The following is an 18,926-nucleotide window of genomic DNA, read 5'->3' as shown; positions in this document are numbered from 1 at the left end:
CATCAATACTTAGTTCTACTCATAATCCTTCATGCTCAAATTTTATTAACACGGCAGCACCTTTCTAAGTTTAGCACCTTTCATGAGAATACAATTTTTCAAGAAAATATACCTAATTTTCTAATGTTATAGCAAATTATTCTTAGTCAATTTCTGCATTTACTAATGAGACTATCATCAGCAAATAGTGTCTAACAAGTATATTACCCTTTAGCTTGTGAGCATTTGTGATTTCCCATCTAGTATACAGAAGTACATATTCAGGGCTGTCTACAAACCCCTACTCAAAATGATTTGAATGCAGTTATCAAAATAAGACATATCAAGGTGACTTTGAGCTTGAGGATGCTCAGCAGGTGACCGGCATTATGCAGACATTATTTCCATTATTTGTGCTGCTATCTCCCCTTGAGCCCCAAATCCCCTGTCCAGCTTGGACTAGCTTTCATGAGGAGTGGTAAGGCTCCTGTTTTCACCATCAAAGCAAGTACACTTTTTTTTTATCTGTAACCTTGCTAGTGTGGAGTGAGCCTACCTGGACAGGACACATGTTTAAGCAAACACTTTAACGTTTATATAATAATCTTAGCAACTTTATAAATAAAGAACTTTCCAAATTAAAGTGGCAAAAAGTGTCTGCTTAAAGGAGTCCATATCAGCTACCTGGCAGATGTTCCAATTTCCCATCAAGAAACACCCACAGTCAGGCCTGAGGTGTAGCTCAGTATGGAGTGCTTGCCTAACAAACATTGAGACTGGACTTGAACCTCAGCCACAATAAGAAATAAGTGATTACACACTTTATAGTCACCATAACTATTTTTATTACATTACAATGATTAGGAGCAGTACAGTTCATGACAAAAATATTACAAATTTCAGATCACTTCACAGCACATACTCCTATAAACATTTAAAAGTTAATTTTAATTAAAAGAGTGGTCATTTTTAAATTTAATGTTTGATATGACCAACATTCCCTAGATCAGCACAACCAAAGGATGAAAAAACAACTGGATCACACTGCATATGTCCCACACACACCAAAAAAAGAAAAAAGAAAAAAAAAAGAGAAAAGAAAAGCACAATGTACAAAATGTGCATGTTTCAGTTTACACTATACAAAAATAGTTAAAATACATTCCAGGTAAACATGTTACATTAAGAAATAGCACTAGTAAGAAATTGGCACTCAAATAAAAATGCAGAAGTGTTTTCAACATGAAGAAGGAGACAGTGGAATTGGGGACCTGGAGAGAAATCAGGACACAGCCCATTTAGCTGGCAGGGGTTGGTGGGTCTGAAACTGGCATTTCTGCAGAGAACTGAATTTTCCCAAATTCATCTAAAATGCCTACCGCCATCCCAAACAGGCACACCACAAATCTGAATCTAATTAATAACTATTCTTTGAAAACTAATATACTTCTTTAGAAATAATTTTCATGTTTTGACATAATTTTACACCTACTGAGTATATCTGTTCAATTTTTCAGCACAGAATTCATGCTACCCAGTATTACACAGAAGTCATTAAGTATAAATTCACCTTTAAAGTAACTTTTGGGTCTTAAAAAAATGACTACACGATTATCAAGAAATTACTACTTTTAACAAATGGAGTTTAAATTTTTATTGCCTACAAAAATCCCTCCTAAATATATATTATTGTTCTGGGGGAAAAAATGGAAGAATCAGTGAAATACAAAATGAGATGAATCTGCAAACTGTAACTTCTGACATGCCTCACATAACTTTTATGTATGTTAGACAAAATTGTGCAACAGTGAAAAGTCTTAATAATCTATAAAAATTAGGATCTAAATCCCTATACAGTGTGACTCAGCAGAGCCTAGAATTCTTGACTGAAAATATTCACTCCAATTGTATTTGTCTGCTATATCCTAGACATGCTAATGCCTATGACTGTAATTTAGCACTGGTTTTCAACTTCAACAGGCTGTAGTAACTAGATAGCATTTATGTTTGTTCCTCAGACTTTTTCCCTTTAAAAAAATCTCTACAAAACCTTCTTGTTAACAAAAGACTAAATATTCAAAATTTACACAATGGTAATCACCACTACTAACACATTGCCCAGTCTCCAGTAAATATCTGATTATGCACCGCAGCTCCTGAAGTACACCTGCTTCTCAATATAGAAACAACAAGTGTCACTAATTGTGTTAAAACTTAATATCCAGGCAGTGGTGGCTCAGGCCTTTAATCCCAGCACTCGGGAGGCACAAGCAGGCAGATCTCTGTGAGTCTGAGGCCAGCCTGGTCTATAGAGTGAGTTCCAGGCCAGCCAGGGCTACACAGAGAAGCCCTATCTTGGACTCTCGTCCTCCACAAAAAACAAACAAAACAAAACAACCCCCCCACATATTTAAAAAAACTTAAAATATCCACCAAAAGAATGTTCTATGAACATGTAGAACATTTCAGAAATCCTACTAATTTTCTTTTCTTGCAAATAAATTCAGGTGCCTGCTTATTTGTACCCAAATAAAACTATTTTAGAAGTCAATATTTAATTTTCATAAGTTTTTTTAAAAAATATGTACTTAAGGAGAAAACTAGATTAGGGAATTTCTATTCCTTTAGAAGAAATAAAGTTGCACTGGAATCACAACCAGCAATTCTTGCTGAATCGAGAGGAAACTGCAAACACCTCTCTGCAAAACTGAAACCATGCATTCTATTATTTCTAGGCCCTGGGTCACACGTCTTACTAGAGTATTACAAACACACTACAAACCCCGGGCCAAGGATTGTGTCCCTTCTTTGGGGACATCACATCACATCCCCAGTGCCTTGTCTGGTGCCCAGCATTAAGACAAGTACTGAAAAAATGCTAAGGAAATAAATTCTGACTTTAAAAATGAGCTTTATGATTGAAACTTTAAAGTGTTTTCACTGTTAGGCTGTATTTATTAAACAATGTACTCTATCAACCAGGATGATACCTAGATGGAGATTAAGCTCTCCTTCCACAGACAGTGCTCTTTGTCCACACTAAATTTGAAAATTCCTACTTAGCCACCACTGGACTGGGCTGCAGGCATGAAGTCAAAAAGGATCAAGATTAAATTTCTGTAGTGCCCCCCTGAAAACCAGCTATCAGTTCAAATCCCAGTCTGGGTTCTGTTGGATTAATTTAAGCCCTTGGGAAGAAAGTCATAGGCAGCTTTGATGAACCTTCCTTAGTGGGCAACTTTCATGTAGTTGTTCATTGCAAAAATAAAATTTGAAGTGGGGGAAATTAAAGTATTAAAAGGAAACTACACTAAGTTGGAGGGGAATCCTGCAATTGGAGAATGGATACTGAAATATAAACTTTAACTATTGCACAATTTTGCCCAAAACTGGCAGTGAAGATGATAATCCATGTAAAAAAGTTACAGATTGTGCTGAGCGTGTCAACTTGGTGTATCAGTGTGTAAACGGACTATAAGTTACACAGCTGTGAAGAGTTTTTGAGATGACTGAACATTGAGTAAGACAGTGATATATATGCCTAAAATCAGACTTCTAAAAGACAGACATCCAGTCCTCATAGTCCAGTGAATTTTAATGTCACTTCAGAAATTTGAAGGAATGCTTTAAGTGCACTGAAGGGATTGTTTTTGCTGTTATCTATCCTTAGAGCACAGAGATTTCTAAGTACACATCAGCTTGGGAAGTATTAGGAATGTTTGCTCAGAGGTGAGAGACTAGTCAAACACGCATTCTCAAACCTTCATACTTCACTGTCCTAAAGATTTACTCTCCTTGTAGCCTCCTACCCCAACATCTCAACCTTGAAGCTAACAGAGAAATTCATTTAAATTTTTTTATTATAAACAAAAGAAATATTCCAGATTTGTCAGCAGAACAGCTACATGAGAATGCACTGACTGAGCTGTCCAAACTCTCCTTGTCCTCATCCTGACCAACACTGACTGTGGCAGCACTATGAAACCCAGTGATGCTCATCACAGGTTCACGTAAGGCCCAGTCTTGCAACTTTGATCTCAACACCTGTTAAGCTGCAAATGTCTCAAATCATCTTCAGTTTCTCTACCAAAATTAAAACTACTATCAAGGACATAAGTTCAAAACACTTAAAAGTTAGGCTAAGAAAGAGCACTCTGACATGGGGATTATACTAATTCTTATGAGAACTTAGACAATGTTAAAATTGTTGGAATTATTACAAAAATTTAATAGCTTGTAAATATAGCCCAAATGGTTACTATATCTTACTGGGTCTGTCTTACCAGGAAAAGCTATTAGGAATCTTACAGTAATTTAGCTAATATGGAATGGACTTTTATTCACTATTTTCCATTGCCTTTTTTTTTCCCATTTTCCCCCTTTTCTAGAAAAAATATACTATTTTGGGGCGTGACCATGACTAATAGCAGTAGAAAGCAAGAGAAAGCCTTTGTGAACAATCTAACTAACTACACTTACGAAGCATGATAGACTCTGGACATGCTAGAAGTGAATCAAAGGGAAGCCCATGAATCTGTGATCCCTCAGTCTTAGCAGAACCAGTCATATGGTCTCAGATGAAGCTGTAATTACTAAGTAATTCATTCTGTGACTAGATGAAACACAGAGCAGGGATGGCTCAAAAGCTTCATTACTCTGGTTCACACCAACGTTCACAGCTGGTAAAAGAATTAGCAAGGAATCAAGGGCATGCACCAGAACCCAAGACAGAGTCTCAGGTCTTTGTCTCTTCCACAGGCATTGCTAGTTTAAGTTCAAAACCCAGGGAATACTGGCACTTGGAATAAAGAGGTTTCCACTGTCATTTTAAAATAAGCATTTAAGATAAAAGCTGACAGTTTGCACAGACAGGGGAAAAAAAGAATTAGGTAATGCTAAAACAAATGCTAATAATTTAGTGTAATGTACAAAAATTACCACCTTTACTTAAGTATGCCTTAAGAAAACAGTACAAATTGTATTTACATAATTATACACTTTGTCTTTGACTTCTTTTTCTTCTTTTTACCATCTTTGCTCATCTTTTCTTTATGTCTTCGAATTTCTCGGACTAATGTGTAGAAGGCATCATCAACACCCTGAAATATATCAAAGAGAATCAAAATGTTAATGCAATTGATGGCCTGCGGTCCCCATGACAGACTTCATTGTCAATGGAAACTTTACTGACAAAGGCAAATCCCGTTTATGCTGATGTTGTGGTAGCTGAATGGGCCAGAATATTAGCATTAAGTAATATTAGCATAATCTCATCATGGATACTGTGACATTTTTAAAAATTTAAATTATTACCTAAAAATTTTATGACATTTAAAGCAACTTAATGCATGACTGTTTCGTCTGCACATCTGTCTGCATTATGTGAGTACAGTGCTCAACAGAGGCCAGAGAAGAGCATCAGATCCCCAGGAACAGGAGTTATTGACAGTTGTGAACTGCGTTGTGGGTGCTGGTGGCTGAGTCCTCTGGAGCCAGTGCTCTTAACCACTGAGCCACCTCTCCAGCCCTGGTCTTGTACAGAAATAGAAACCTGACTCTCACAGCACGCAGAGATAGTAAGTGGCACAGAATTGTACATAAGCATAACAAATGACTTTTTTTTCCCCACAAAGGACTTATTTTTCTACTAATTTTTCCCTTCTAGCAAACTTAGTCACAATTCCCAATGCTTGCCTCCATGTATGGTAGGTGTGCCGTTGTATATACAACTTAATTGTCCCCAAGTTTCTGAACTTTGAACAGTAAGCCATGTGACTCTAGGAACTGCTGCCTTGAAAGCTGTTGTAACGCGCCTGACCTCTGGCGATGAGCAAAGTTGTCTGAGACCACACTGCAGAAGATTCTCTGACTGTTTTAGTTACTGTTCAGCCATTCAAAACTTGCCATATACAAACCCATCTTCAAAGAACATCCAATAGTAGTAATTAAAGCCTACATCTATTTGTTATTTTTTCAGTTGTGACTAAAACCGATTAAGTCAGAGTAATCTGACTTACTCCTAGTAAGTCAACCTCCTAGACCCTGGCATGAAGAATACATTCTAGAAGTAAGAAAACCGACTTCAAACCTTCAATATGCAAGTTCACACTGGAGTAAGCCCTTGCCTTATCTTTGTTAAAAGCAGAAGTGGTGCTGAAGAAATACATGGCCATGCTTTATTTTATCTGTTCATCCTAGTTGGAACTACAGAAAGAAATTTTAACCTAATAATGCTTCCAAACTTAGACAATAGAGGGTATCTGCAGAATAGTGCCCAACAAAGTTAAGCCACTTTTGTATACTTTCGACTTTTCATTTTGACAACTAATCCGTCATTCGGTACAGTAGAGCTAGAGTGGCAATGAAGCCTGCTCACATTTAACAAAGAGAAATAGGATAGTGCAGTATCATCTATTTGAATACAAGTGAGTAAATATATATTGCCCCAAATCCCCAATCTGCACTCACTGGTGCTTTTCACCTCTTGAAAACCATTCCTGATACAATACAAACAATACAGTCAAGGCTGAATTAAAGGATGAGATCCACTCAGACAGATACAGAAGACAGACTTCCTTCCATGCTGTCCTTAACACAGTGAGAAACCCTTCCAAGGACATAATAAAAGTACCTATAACTCACTGGTACTTTACAACTTAGGGTCATAGACCCTTGGAATTGGATGAAATCTTTTTGTCTGCGTGTGTGTGTGTGGGGGAAGGGGTACCTGTTTATTCAAGTGGAGGCCAGAGGAGGACACCAGGAGTCTTGTTCCATTACTCTCCACCATCTTCCCTTGAGGCAAAATATCTCAATGAGACTGGAGCTAGGCCAGTGACCAGTAAACTCCAATGATTACTTCTGGCCCCTGCTCCAGTGCTAGAATTACAGCTGGTACTTGGCCAGCTTTTTGTGATTTCCAGGGAATTGAACTCGGGTGCTCACACTAGTGCAACAAGCATGCATATTCAGTGAGCCATCTCCCAGCCCTGAGATGGAATCTTATCTAACTCCCTTTTAACCTTCATGAGTTCCCTTTGATCACACATTATATTGGCTACTCTGTTTCAACTTCTTTTTTAAAAATTACGTTCATTTATTTTTGTGTTTGTGTGCATGCCATGGTACACATATGGAGGTCAGAGGACAACTTGCAAGTTCTTGCCTCCTACCAAGTGGATCTGAAGAATCAATCAGGTCCTCAGGCTTGATGGCCGTCTCATTAGCCCTCAAACTATTTTTATAATGAAGAAAAACCAATGATACTAAAACAATGATGCAGAAAAATAGAAATCCTGAGAGGGATAGTTGTATGAAGCTTTTTAAGGTGGAATAAAAAACAAGCATTTAAGAGACAAGGAAAACAGAATTTAATAGCATGTACCCTCTTCTCAGGTTCTGCACTTATTCTAACTAGATGACTTCAAGGTTAGAGAAATGTCATAGCTAATGTACACAGGGCAGTGGACTCCTTGTTCGTGTGGAAACTAATTCTCATAAAGTCACATGTCATATTCTGTTTACACTTACCCATGTTTTACAACTATGAACAACTAATTAGTATATATTTATCGCTATTAAATAAAAACTTTATATTTAAGTATGAATATCATAAAATATACCCTTTCTCTATTTAGAATGTGCTATATGCATTAAAATCACAACGATTCAATTCATAGGATCAAACTATTAGCATTCCCACCACTCACTGCTACAACTCTATCTTTTAGACAGAGCAGTGTGATTCTGCCTTCGTTTTGAATATAATGTTAAGTGTACCACATTCTCTAAATGTTGTTCCATTTAAAAATAATCTAAGAGTGAGGTGGAGAAAGAGGAATAAGGTTAAACTTGCCACTTAAATCTGGTCATGACTGTCATATTTCAAAGGTTAACTTTTCAAATTGCATTTTTAATGTTGAATTGTACCACAATTTCTAAAACTGAAGTATGGCTCTACACAATGATACAAATTCTAAGAGTTTATAATCCCCTTAGAAATCCATGCAAGTATTGCTTTGTTTCTGGGTTTACATCACTTAGTAGTCTTAAACACTAATTTTGTTTCATGTTCTCAAGGAACACATTTATGACAACAGCCTCTACAAATGTCAACTCACTGAGTGAAGAATTTGGTGAGCTACACAAAATATAGTCTGGGTTAGTTAGGGAAGTCCAAGGGTCCATTCAATATTTACTAAAAAGTACCTATGTGCCAAGAATTTCAGCACACAGTGGGCACAAAATATTAAAATATATGGTCCAGCTCTGGAAGTCTATTGTCTAATAAAAGAATAAAACATAAGCTATTTCAGTGCAACATAAAAACCATATAGTTAAAAATAGTATACTAGAAATACACAAAGCCACAATGCCCACTTTAGGGGGTTGAAGAGATTCTTAGAGACTGGGAAAGCACATTTTAGCTGGTTAATCCAACTAGGGATAAGAAACTGTGATCCAACAAGAGGCAAGACTGAAGGGAAGGGAGGCAGGGCTAACATGGTGTCTATGCAGGGACAAAACTCTGGCAAGATGGTACTTTTCAGATATAAAGTTCCAAAAGGCGGGAGATGGGGAGGTTGAGGCCCACATAAGGTGCGTGCAGAGTCCATGGACCAGTGACTAGATCCACAAGTAGGAGACTAGCATTCCTTTGGAGCAGCCTGTACAGTGAATGATGGCAGCCACATGGAAACAACACAAGGCCTGAAGAAACAATGTGATGGGGCAGTATCCTAGGAATCCACAGCTGCTTCTGAGTGGGGACAGGAGCACACAAAGGCGCCCAGATCTCCCTGGGTAGGCACCTAGTTGCAAAGCACAGGGGGAAACTGTTAACTTGGGCCTTTTCCCACCTCTGAGCCATATTATTATTACACGGTTTTTTACTCAAAAGCTGCTGGTTATCTTAAAATCTAAATCTGATTTCCTTTAAATAAATCATCAGTTCTCAAATGCTTAGCTTACTTAAAACTAATGAAGTCATTAGTGCTTATGACAAATGCAGACTAGTAGTCGACTGTAGTCACCAAAAGGTGTCAGTCATAATTAACAACCACTTGTAAAATCAATGCACTCATTATAGAAACAAATGACAAGTTTCTTTTAACACTTCAAAACAGGACACCACATCTAAGTAGTTCTGTGTGCTTTGTTACCTGTGAAAGACATCTGCTTTGTACCAAAATGAGTATGCTGAACTTACCAGGTTACATTATAATGCATTTTTTAATTTTCACACAGCCAGGAGTCTTTTCTTCTTTGCTGATTTTTTTCAATCTGTACTGTCGGATCTCTCTCACCAATGTATAAAAAGCATCCTCCACTCTCTGCATTGTAAAACACAACTCCTTTAAAGTCTGTTTCATTTGGAAGAGTAATTTACTGGGAGAGCCATGTGTAAGAAGTTTGAATTATGAGCTTCATAGTTGAGAATTTTTTAAAGCAGACATCAGATTGAGTAAAACTGAGGATGCGGCTTTAAAACATGAGCTAGAACCTGGTTTGTTCTTAAAAGTATTTAATTTTTTATTGGAATTAAGAGTTAAACATTTTTAGTTAGGAATCAGAGGAGACTGAAAAGCCTAGCTCTGTGTCTGTGTTTCTCAATATTTATAATAACTGAAGTTTGAGGAACTGAAGTTAGGTCTGAACTTTCCTTGGACAAAGGAAGACAAGTGACCTCCATACACCACTGATGTCACCTTCCACTCAGCAGGGAAGCAGAGAGAGAAAGGCTGACTAGAGACATGAAACTTTGCTAAAACCAAAACTCAAATCCATGTCCCAACCAAAGTGATTCCAAATATTGGAACCTCCAGTTCTATCTCCAATAGATAATTCTAGTTAATTTCTAAATCCCTAAACCCATCTGAGACTGGCACCACAGTGGATGGATAATTACAGTATTTAAATAAGTTAATTAGGAGTCATTTACCAAAACAAGAAAACTCCACAAATCATTTGAAATATGTAAGATAGGAGCAATACGTTTGTATCCTTATATAAATCTCAAACAGCCTGCAGATGCTGCTGTGTGCCTTGAATTTTAATTGCATATTCTAAAGAGGGGTTCTTTTTAACTATTTTAGAATTTATTTTATGTGCATGAGTGTTTCAACCCATGTATGTTGTGCACACCTGGTCCTTCAAGGTCAGAATGACTCAGATCACCTAGAACTGGATAACAACAGCTGTGAGTCACCACATGGGTCCTGGGACCTGAACCCAGAACCTCTGCAGGAACAGTAAGTGCTCTTAACTGCTAAGCGATCTCTCTACCCTTTTAACGGGGTTTTCTGGTTTAAGGCTGTGGTATAAATCTACAAGGAGAATCATAAACAGCCTTTATGGAGAGAAAGGTTTTCAACTTTCTCAAAACAGAAAATTAGGCAAGAGCCTAAAAGGCACAAAGTGCTTATAACTATAATGCTAATTTCCTCAGAAAAATGCAACACCAAAGGAGCTTATATAATGTTCAGAAACTTCACATACATGTAGTACAAATTCAACCTCAGATGTAATATTTATGTCCACTCTTCTAAAAAAAAAGGGTAAATACTTAAGAAATTTGGCATATTTTACTATTTGCTTTTAAATGTATTTTATTTCATTTTAATAATGAATTGCTTGTATAGAGAATTAGTATATTCTTTATTTTTCTACAATTGGTAAAAACAAGTGTTTCCATTGAACCAAATGTGATAAATGTACCTAGCACCTAAGAAGCTAATATGCCAAAAAACAATTTATTTTAAATTCAATCAGGGACAGAGATCAGGCAGTCAGTATTAAGGGTAATAAGCCAACAACTAAGGCTTCATTTTTGCATGTGTAAGTCATTTGCTGCATTCAACAGTTAGGAAAAAAAATACTTCAATAATTTAGGGCACATTAAGTTTTATAAATCTCAAGAATGTATTAAGAACCAATTCAGTGAAATTCAGTAATTTACCTTTAAAATTCATAAAATTGAGTTTCAGTAAAGAAGCAGGATTTAAATAATGATTGCATATTAAAATACAAACATCTGGCTAATACCAAGTGCCACCCAGTGAAAAATACTCAATCTAATAATAAAGATAGAAAAAAATATATTATTGTGTGTGTGTCTATGTATGTGTGCAGGTGCCTTTGGAGGCTAGACAGAGGCACCAGAGCTGGAGTTACTTAGTGGCTGCTAGCCACCCAAGTGAGAGGGTAGGAACCAAAGTCATGCCCTCTGCAAGAGCAGCAGCAAGCACTCTTTTCAGCCCTGCCTGGCTGTCCTGGAACTCACTTTGCAGACCAGGACTGCCTCTTCCTCCTGAGTGCTGGGATTAAAAGTGTGTGCCACCACAGCCCACCACAGCAAGCATTCTTTACTCCTGAGCCATCTCTCTGGCACCCCAACCCAATCTTATTTTAATGGAATTAATTTAATCAACTGCTTTCTTACAGGAGAAAAAACAAACATTTTCAACTGTTAAAAATCACTAAATGTGGCATTTAAAATAAACTCCCCACTTGTATCTGCATGTTTTTAGTAGTTTTCTCATTAATTCAAGGTGAAAGTTTTACTTATTTATTCTTCAAAATATATCAGAAATGTTCATATTATATAAAAATAAGTTATTTAAGGTAAGTGATGTACAAAGCATTTAAAATGTAAAGCATGACTGATCAATTTATATTTTCATAAATAATTACTCTCTTTTAACTTGAAAGCCAATGGAAAAAAATCTCCATATATTTAAGAGACAAACCAGGCAAAAGCTCATATTTTCTTAAAATCTTAAAGAAAGTAAATCTGTATTACTTCTTTAAAATCAAAGTCACACTGTCAATGGAGAGGTCAATGAGTTATGGAGAGAGGAGAAAAAGGGTGTGCCCTCCAACAGAAGGGAAATCTGATCCTGTCTGCTTTTCAGTTTGAGCATCCCCATCACCAACACAAGAGTAGATGATTTCTGTTTCCAGCAATGCAGAGAGAGAATGGAAGCCAATAATTAAGGAGACAACTACCCATCACCAGGGATTCAGTATTAGGATCTCAGGGGTCAAGATAATTAACAGCAAGAAATAGTTACTACAAAAAAAACCCTCCCGTTTCTTAGTTTTACAAATATGAAATTTAAATTCATTTTAAAAAAGTAATTTCCCACATTTTACATACTTAGTTATGCCTTGAAAATATGTATCACAGTTATGCTGACATCAAGAGAACTTAACAACAGTGCTATGTATCCAGGCCTACCACCATCAGTCTCTTAGGTCTAAATACTACATAAGGTACATGACTATAATGCAGAATACTGATTTTAATATGCTGAACATGGAAGTAATATTTAAAAATAAGGTAGTTAAAACCACTTGCTAAACTCAAGGTGCACAAGTGATTTGTCCTTGAGGGTATAACTTATTGACACTTTAAAATGTCACTTAGTGAACCCCAAGGGCGAATGAAAATATCTATGTATAAACAAGAGTATCCAAGTTTAAGCATGTAATTCCTGTGTAAACAGAGAGATCTGACAATGTTTGAGGTCAAAGCAGATGAGACTATGAAAGCAGAGCACCCCCTGGAGACCTGCTAACATAACAGTTTTCATTTGCTCTCAGTATCACATGTTTTCTTCCCTGTTGAATTATTCTGTCAAGGGAGGGACACACCTGTAGCATCAACTGTGACTACACTGGCCACACACAGCAACCCTGGCCTTCTGGGGAGGGAATGGAGAACCGACCCATTTCTCAGTACCAACCTCACATCCCTGATTATTTCTCAAGAAACCTTGTCAAACTATAACCCATCTAAGGATTCCTGAAGTACAGCAAGGGTTCAATAACTGTCCACTTCTAACTCAAAGTTCAAAACACTTATCTCATGGGGGGGCAATTATTAGATAAGGCACTTGCGGTTTTGAATTTGTTTTGCTTTCTTAAATAGCTTTATAAGCTTTCTTTCAGAGAGGATTTCTATCAACTAATTTTATATATTTAGAAGTTAACAACAAACTAAGAAATTAATGAGTATTGGGTGACTTTACACTTTGGAAACTACCTTTTACACTACTCAGCGAGACCACCAAACGTAAAGAAGCTTGACGGGCTCTTCTGAACCCCCTGCTTGTCATCTACCTGACACCCACTCACTCTGACTTTTGGCTTATCAGTTTCACAAATTCACAGCTAATCCTCAAGGTGTTCAGTCTCAACAGCTTTTTCTGACACACTGTCCAGAACTCAGAAAAGCCTGTCAATTCCTAAGTGTCTTGATAAATATGAAGTAGCACTCGTTATAGACTAAGAATAAGGGGGCATAATAGCACACCAGCTAATTGAATAGAGCTCCTTTACCTTTTCAGATAAAGACATAAAAATAGCTAAGCTCAATGCCACATATCTGTAGTTCAAGGGACTGGGGATGGGGAGGCAGGGGAATCACTTTAGTCTATGAGTTCCAGAACAGTCTGGGCAACACAGCAAAACCCAGTCAATACATACATACATACATACATATACACACACATACACTATCTGTCTGTCTGTCTGTCTGTCTGTCTGTCTGTCTGTCTATCTATCTATCTCCTACTTATCTTTACATACTACTGGTAAGTTAATGTGTATTTTAAAGTTAAAAAATAATGTACTGGTAAAAATATATTCTGCAACCCTTATCTTCAAAGCAATAAAATGGGGCTAGAGAGATGGCTCAGTGATGAAGAGTACCGCCTGCTCTTCCAAAGGTCCTGAGTTCAATTCCCAGCAACTACATGGTGGTTCACAACCATCTGTAATGAGATCCGGTGCCCTCTTGAGGAAGAGACTTGGTCAGTCGTCCTTATCAACTTAGACCATGAAACCCAATAAGGTCAAGTTCAACAGAACCATCATATAGGGGCTGCCCATGCATACTTCAGCACTGCCAGGGCATAAATTTCAAATTTCATATGCATACACATACACACCTATACATGGTTTGAAATGTGTGTGTAAACGGCCAGGCAGCCGCTCTACTAGTGCCATACAGGTGCTTCTGCTGACTTAAGAAAATGAGGGAAAAAGTAATAAGATAGAATTTTTCACTAAATATACAAATTCTGCTTTAAACTGGTAAAATATGATTTTAGGCTGAACTACTAGAACAATTTCATCAACTGTCACCTAGAGAGGCTGAGATTAGCACATTACAGCCCACAGGCCAAGTGCAGGCAGGGTCAATTGTTCTGGTATAAGCTAAAAAGGAGTTTTATATTTTCAAGACTTCTTAGGGAAAATAATGTGTAAGATACCACATTACTATCTGTACCTCTGCAAAAATGCTTGCCACACCTTCACTTAAGTCTGCAAGAATTTCTGAATGAATGTTCAGTTCCTATGACCATAAATAGATTTTTTTGGTGCTTTTGTTAAGCTCATGAACAAGAACAAGTTGCTAACAAAATACAATAAGGACATGTATACTTAATTAAAATAATAAGCAAATAAAAGATAGTAACAAAAACTCCTGAAAAAGGAGCATAAAATTTTCACAAAAACTAGATAGAAAATTTATTAAAATGTACATTGTATGTTATAAATTACTAAAATTTTAGATTAGTAATTTTAAAATTAGTAAAATCTTTAGAATCTTCCATAACTTTATAAATATTAAATTTCAAGCAATATTAATGACTTTTCAAATGTTAGTTTACATTTCTAAACAAATCAACAAGTTCACTGAAAAGTTATAGTTTAGAAACACATTATTACATAAAAGATATCAATAGAAAAAAATCAATAAAAAAGATATTAATACAAAGTCTAAGCACTGCTTAAGAAGTTCTAGTATATCTCACCACTATGCATGTTAGACAGCTCACACTATCTAAAAAGCAAATTTAAGTTAATCCACTTCTGTACCACACTTTACACTGACAAGTAAGCTGAGCATGGTGATTTGCCTGGGCTGTACAACTGTCAAAACACTAAAAACCAGACAAAAATGAACAAAGTGTGTGTGTGTGTGTGAGGGGGGCGGGGAGAGAAAGAGAGAGAGAGAGAGAGAGAACATCATTAAAGCTAAAAGGCTACTTTAAAAGGAAGTCAGGCAATGTTCTAATCAATTATGAACCATAGTACACAAAAGTGTTTCTGTCAAACACAAACAATAAATGAAATGCAGTTATTGAAGCTCTGTCTGAGTGAGGGGTGGAGAGTCCACACTGAGATAAGCAGGAGGCTCCTTTCACTGTGCTCTGTGCCCACACCAGCACTCCCAGAAAGGGCAAAGGGGTGCAGAAGCACAGGTTTCAATACTAACCCACTGGGGAAGCCTGGATTTTAACTTTAATAAGGTCAGTTATTTGTGTGCATATCCAGTATGAGAGGCTCTTCTGTGCTGCAACCCAGTCTTGGGCTTCTCCTTTTCTTGTGAGATGTCAACTACAAAGACCACTAGTAAGAAAGGTATCTTTTTGCATATGTTTAAACAATGCAAGTAGGAAAATGTTAATGGTAAAGTCTATATAGTAGGTTTTCAATAAAATTCTTAATTTCATATTTGTGTTCTTTCAAAAGAAGTGTTTCTACATAGAAGAAAGTCATAGATATTATAATTATGTTTTCTGGGCTGCTTCTGAGGAAAATCCATGAGACTGGTCAGAGACCAGGAAATAGAACACAGATTCAAGCCTCTTCTGGTCATTAGAAGATGGGATGAACATGAATGAAATGGTTCCTCTACTCTATAAGCCAAGTGAGGCATATCAAGTCTCTGTAAACTCTCAGCCAACTGTGCACAAACTGGTACCCAGGAGATATCCATGTGACATTCAAACTACAGAAATTCACTTTTTAATCCAAATAAAGACTTCAAACTGAATTCACTTTTTTTTTTCAACATGCACCCTATTTGAAAAGATCAGAATAGGGATATATGACCTCCTAGGGAAATTTTCTTTGTATTTATCCATCCATCTTCATGTTTGAAATTTGTTTAAATTTCTACATCCCTCACAAAATTCAGTAAACATTTCTGTGATGACCCTTGTACACTTAAGCGTGATGAAATGAGGTGCTCCTCAATTTTTAAAAATTTCATCACAGAACTTAAACTTTACAAAAGCATTTTATGGGAGTTCCCATAAATCTCTGAGAAATTCATGCACTACAAAACGACTCATCATTCAGTGCACACGACGGTTCCCCGTCTTTATGAACTCATTTCTAGGACGCGTTTTCTTTTATGCTAAACTATCACTGCAAACACAAATGATGTAATTATCAACTGAAATTTAAAGTTAGTTTTAAAATGAAGATGATTTTGAAACAAAATTCAAGTTCTATCTGACATATACTTTTGTCAGAACAATGTAGTTGATAATTTAAGATTATCTATTCACTTTCTAAATATTCCCTTATTATAATCACAACTTTCTCCCTAAAGAATTAGACCCTCAAAACTTTCTGCCTAAATATAATTCAGATACAATAAAATTTAATCTAGAAATATAAATTCTTTTTTTGTTTGTTTGTTTTCTGTTTTAGTTTTTTGGTTTTTCAAGACAGAGTTTCTCTGTATAGCCCTGGCTGTCCTGGAACTCATTCTGTATACTAGGCTGGCCTTAAACTCACCGAGATCCACCTGCCTCTGCCTCCCGAGTGTTGGGCTTAAAGTTGTGTGCAACCATGCCCAGCTGAAACGTGAATTCTTAAAACTGCTTCTAAAATAGGGAACTCAAAATTTATCCACTGTTCTTTGTCTGTATCATTTAAGTAGGAAAATTTTTCCACATTCTTGAATCCTAAATGTAAAATGTAAGTGGAAATTTCAATATGAAAAGAAAACAAAACACCAGGCAGTGGAACACACCCATAATCCCAGTACTCTGAAAACAGATTTAGGAGACTGAGAGTTTAAGGCCAGGCTGGAGGATGTAGAACGCAGATCCTGTTTCAATCCCCACCATCACAAAAGGGGAAAAAAAAAAGTAAAAGAGACAGAGAGAGAGAAAGAGACAGACAGAGAATCAATCCAAAGTAATATCATGGTCCCTAGATAAAAATACTGTCCACTCAAGAGAAGACAAATAAACGTTATTTATACTCTGGCGAATCACACTGAGTGGCTGGCACTCACACCCCAGTCCCTTACACTCACTCCAGCTTTACTTACCTGTCTTGTCTTTGCTGAGGTTTCGATGAATGGGATCCCATAACTTCTTGCTAAGTCATGAGCCTGTTTTGTGTCTACTGTTCTAGAAGGCAAATCACATTTATTCCCTACTAGGACCATAGGCACATCTTCAGAGTCTTTTACTCTTTTAATTTGTTCTCTGGAGAAAAAACAAATTTGAAACAGAAGCATGAGCAACACAAAATATTTCGAACCTTGCCCTCAACTTCTGTCCTACAGAACTTGACTGCATATCTTCATATAAATCCTAGTTTCTATACCATATTTTCCTGTCTTATTTTTTCCTCTAAGACAAAAATCTTACGTACCTATTCAAAACTCAAATACTGATACAGTCTCAACTACAACAGAAAGGACTCATTTGCATGAGTATATACAATAAGAAACATACTGGAAAGTTCCAAATCGAAAGTACCATGTTTAAAATTGTCTTAGAAACATGACACATAAATGGGTATTGTACAACTGAAAATCTTTTCATCTACTGGTATGGTGGCACCTGTCCTTTAATCGGCAGGATGAACTCTGCTGATTCCAGGCCAGTCTGATCTTTAAAGTAAGTTCAAGGCCAGCTGAAGTTGTATTGAGAATAAGTTCATCCTTGTTTTTACAAAAACATGAATTACCAGCATTAACATAACGCGCACATTTCAGAAGACCTTTCCCTGACATCTGTGGGCAAATATTCTGAGACCCCTGAACGAATGCTTCAAACTGAGAATAGTACCAAACCCTTCATATATTATTTCTCCCATATATACATATCAATAATATAGTTTAATTGACAATTTAGGTATAGTAAGAGACTAATATAAAATAAAAATTGTAACAACATGTAATAGAAGCTATATTATTTCTAGAAATTTCCATTTAGTATTTTTCAGACGTAGGTGAACATGAGCAAAATGTCAAAGAATTAAACTATGGGTAAAGGAGACTACTGTACTACTCAAGAGAAAGATAATCACTGGAAAGACTGATTTTAATTTTAATCATATGTATGTGTGTATCTGTATATAGGTATGTGCATGTGACCAGTGCACTGGATTCCCTGCAGCTGCAGTGGTTAGGAGATGACTGGCATGGATACTGGGAATTAATTTGGGTCCTCAAGAAAGGCAACATATGCCCATGACTGCTGAGCCATGTCTCCAGCCATGAAGACTGACTTTTTTACAAAGAGCAACACTAAAGAAACTACAATGTGTATTCTGTTAAGACTCCTTTTCATGTGTTGCTGTCAATATAACATGTAAATAAATCCTAAATATAGAATAAAATTATAAATTTTCCTTCACAATTTTCCATGAATGTCTAAAATGCTGCTTGGCAGTGGAGTGGGTTCATATCCCCAGGTGTTCTATCAACGAGGTTCACCTCTGCACCACCATAGAGAAGCTCTTTCCTCTGTCATTCCTTCCTTATCACCAGGAAACTACTCTTAACTAAGATGCTAACTTCTTAACTCAGCTAGCACATGGTTATGTGGCACAGCTTAATAAGCAATGTAATAAATACTGTAAACCCCCAGGGAAAGAATGTAAAGTACATTTCATGTAATGATTAAGTAGTCTTACATTTGTAAGACTCATAAAAACCACTAATAACTCTAATTCTTCAACCTCTTATGCCATCTAAATGTATTTAAAAAAACACATAAGGCCACTGCTTAGTCACCCTATGAAATTCTGTAATAAAATACCATTTTTTAAAGATCATTTGAGTGGTACCCTCTCAAAAGACTATCCGTGCTTCTGTTTCTGGTTGGTATTTGATGTCTCTTTAA

The 18,926-nt window shown here is 36.6% G+C and overlaps 1 protein-coding gene and 1 long non-coding RNA gene across 3 annotated transcripts in view; one reads left to right on the top strand and one right to left on the bottom strand.

The window, feature by feature from the left end:
• Positions 1 to 800: 800 nt before the first annotated feature.
• Positions 801 to 18,926, bottom strand: part of Kras (KRas proto-oncogene, GTPase) — a 35,807-nt gene continuing 17,681 nt past the window's right edge. The window contains exons 4-6 of one of the 2 annotated variants that reach the window (XM_085687346.2): positions 17,120 to 17,279; positions 9,188 to 9,311; positions 801 to 5,078 (exon numbers count right to left, since the gene is read on the bottom strand). In XM_085687346.2, coding sequence (XP_085543472.1) covers positions 9,192 to 9,311; positions 17,120 to 17,279 — 280 coding nt within the window. In that variant the 3' untranslated portion in view covers positions 801 to 5,078; positions 9,188 to 9,191. The remainder of the gene's footprint in view (positions 5,079 to 9,187; positions 9,312 to 17,119; positions 17,280 to 18,926) is intronic. The other variant, XM_085687347.2, reaches the window with a different exon arrangement.
• On the top strand, positions 9,308 to 18,440 carry LOC148122531 (uncharacterized). Its single transcript, XR_015737394.1, has 2 exons — positions 9,308 to 10,229; positions 18,161 to 18,440. It is a non-coding gene; the product is annotated as an uncharacterized LOC148122531 (long non-coding RNA).

The sequence above is a fragment of the Myodes glareolus genome, chromosome 3 (genome assembly GCF_982192425.1).
Source record: "Myodes glareolus chromosome 3, mMyoGla1.1, whole genome shotgun sequence".
Lineage (NCBI taxonomy): Eukaryota > Metazoa > Chordata > Mammalia > Rodentia > Cricetidae > Myodes > Myodes glareolus.
The sequence above is the reverse complement of the archived record's forward strand: the minus strand, read 5'-3'. Positions and strand labels throughout refer to the sequence as shown.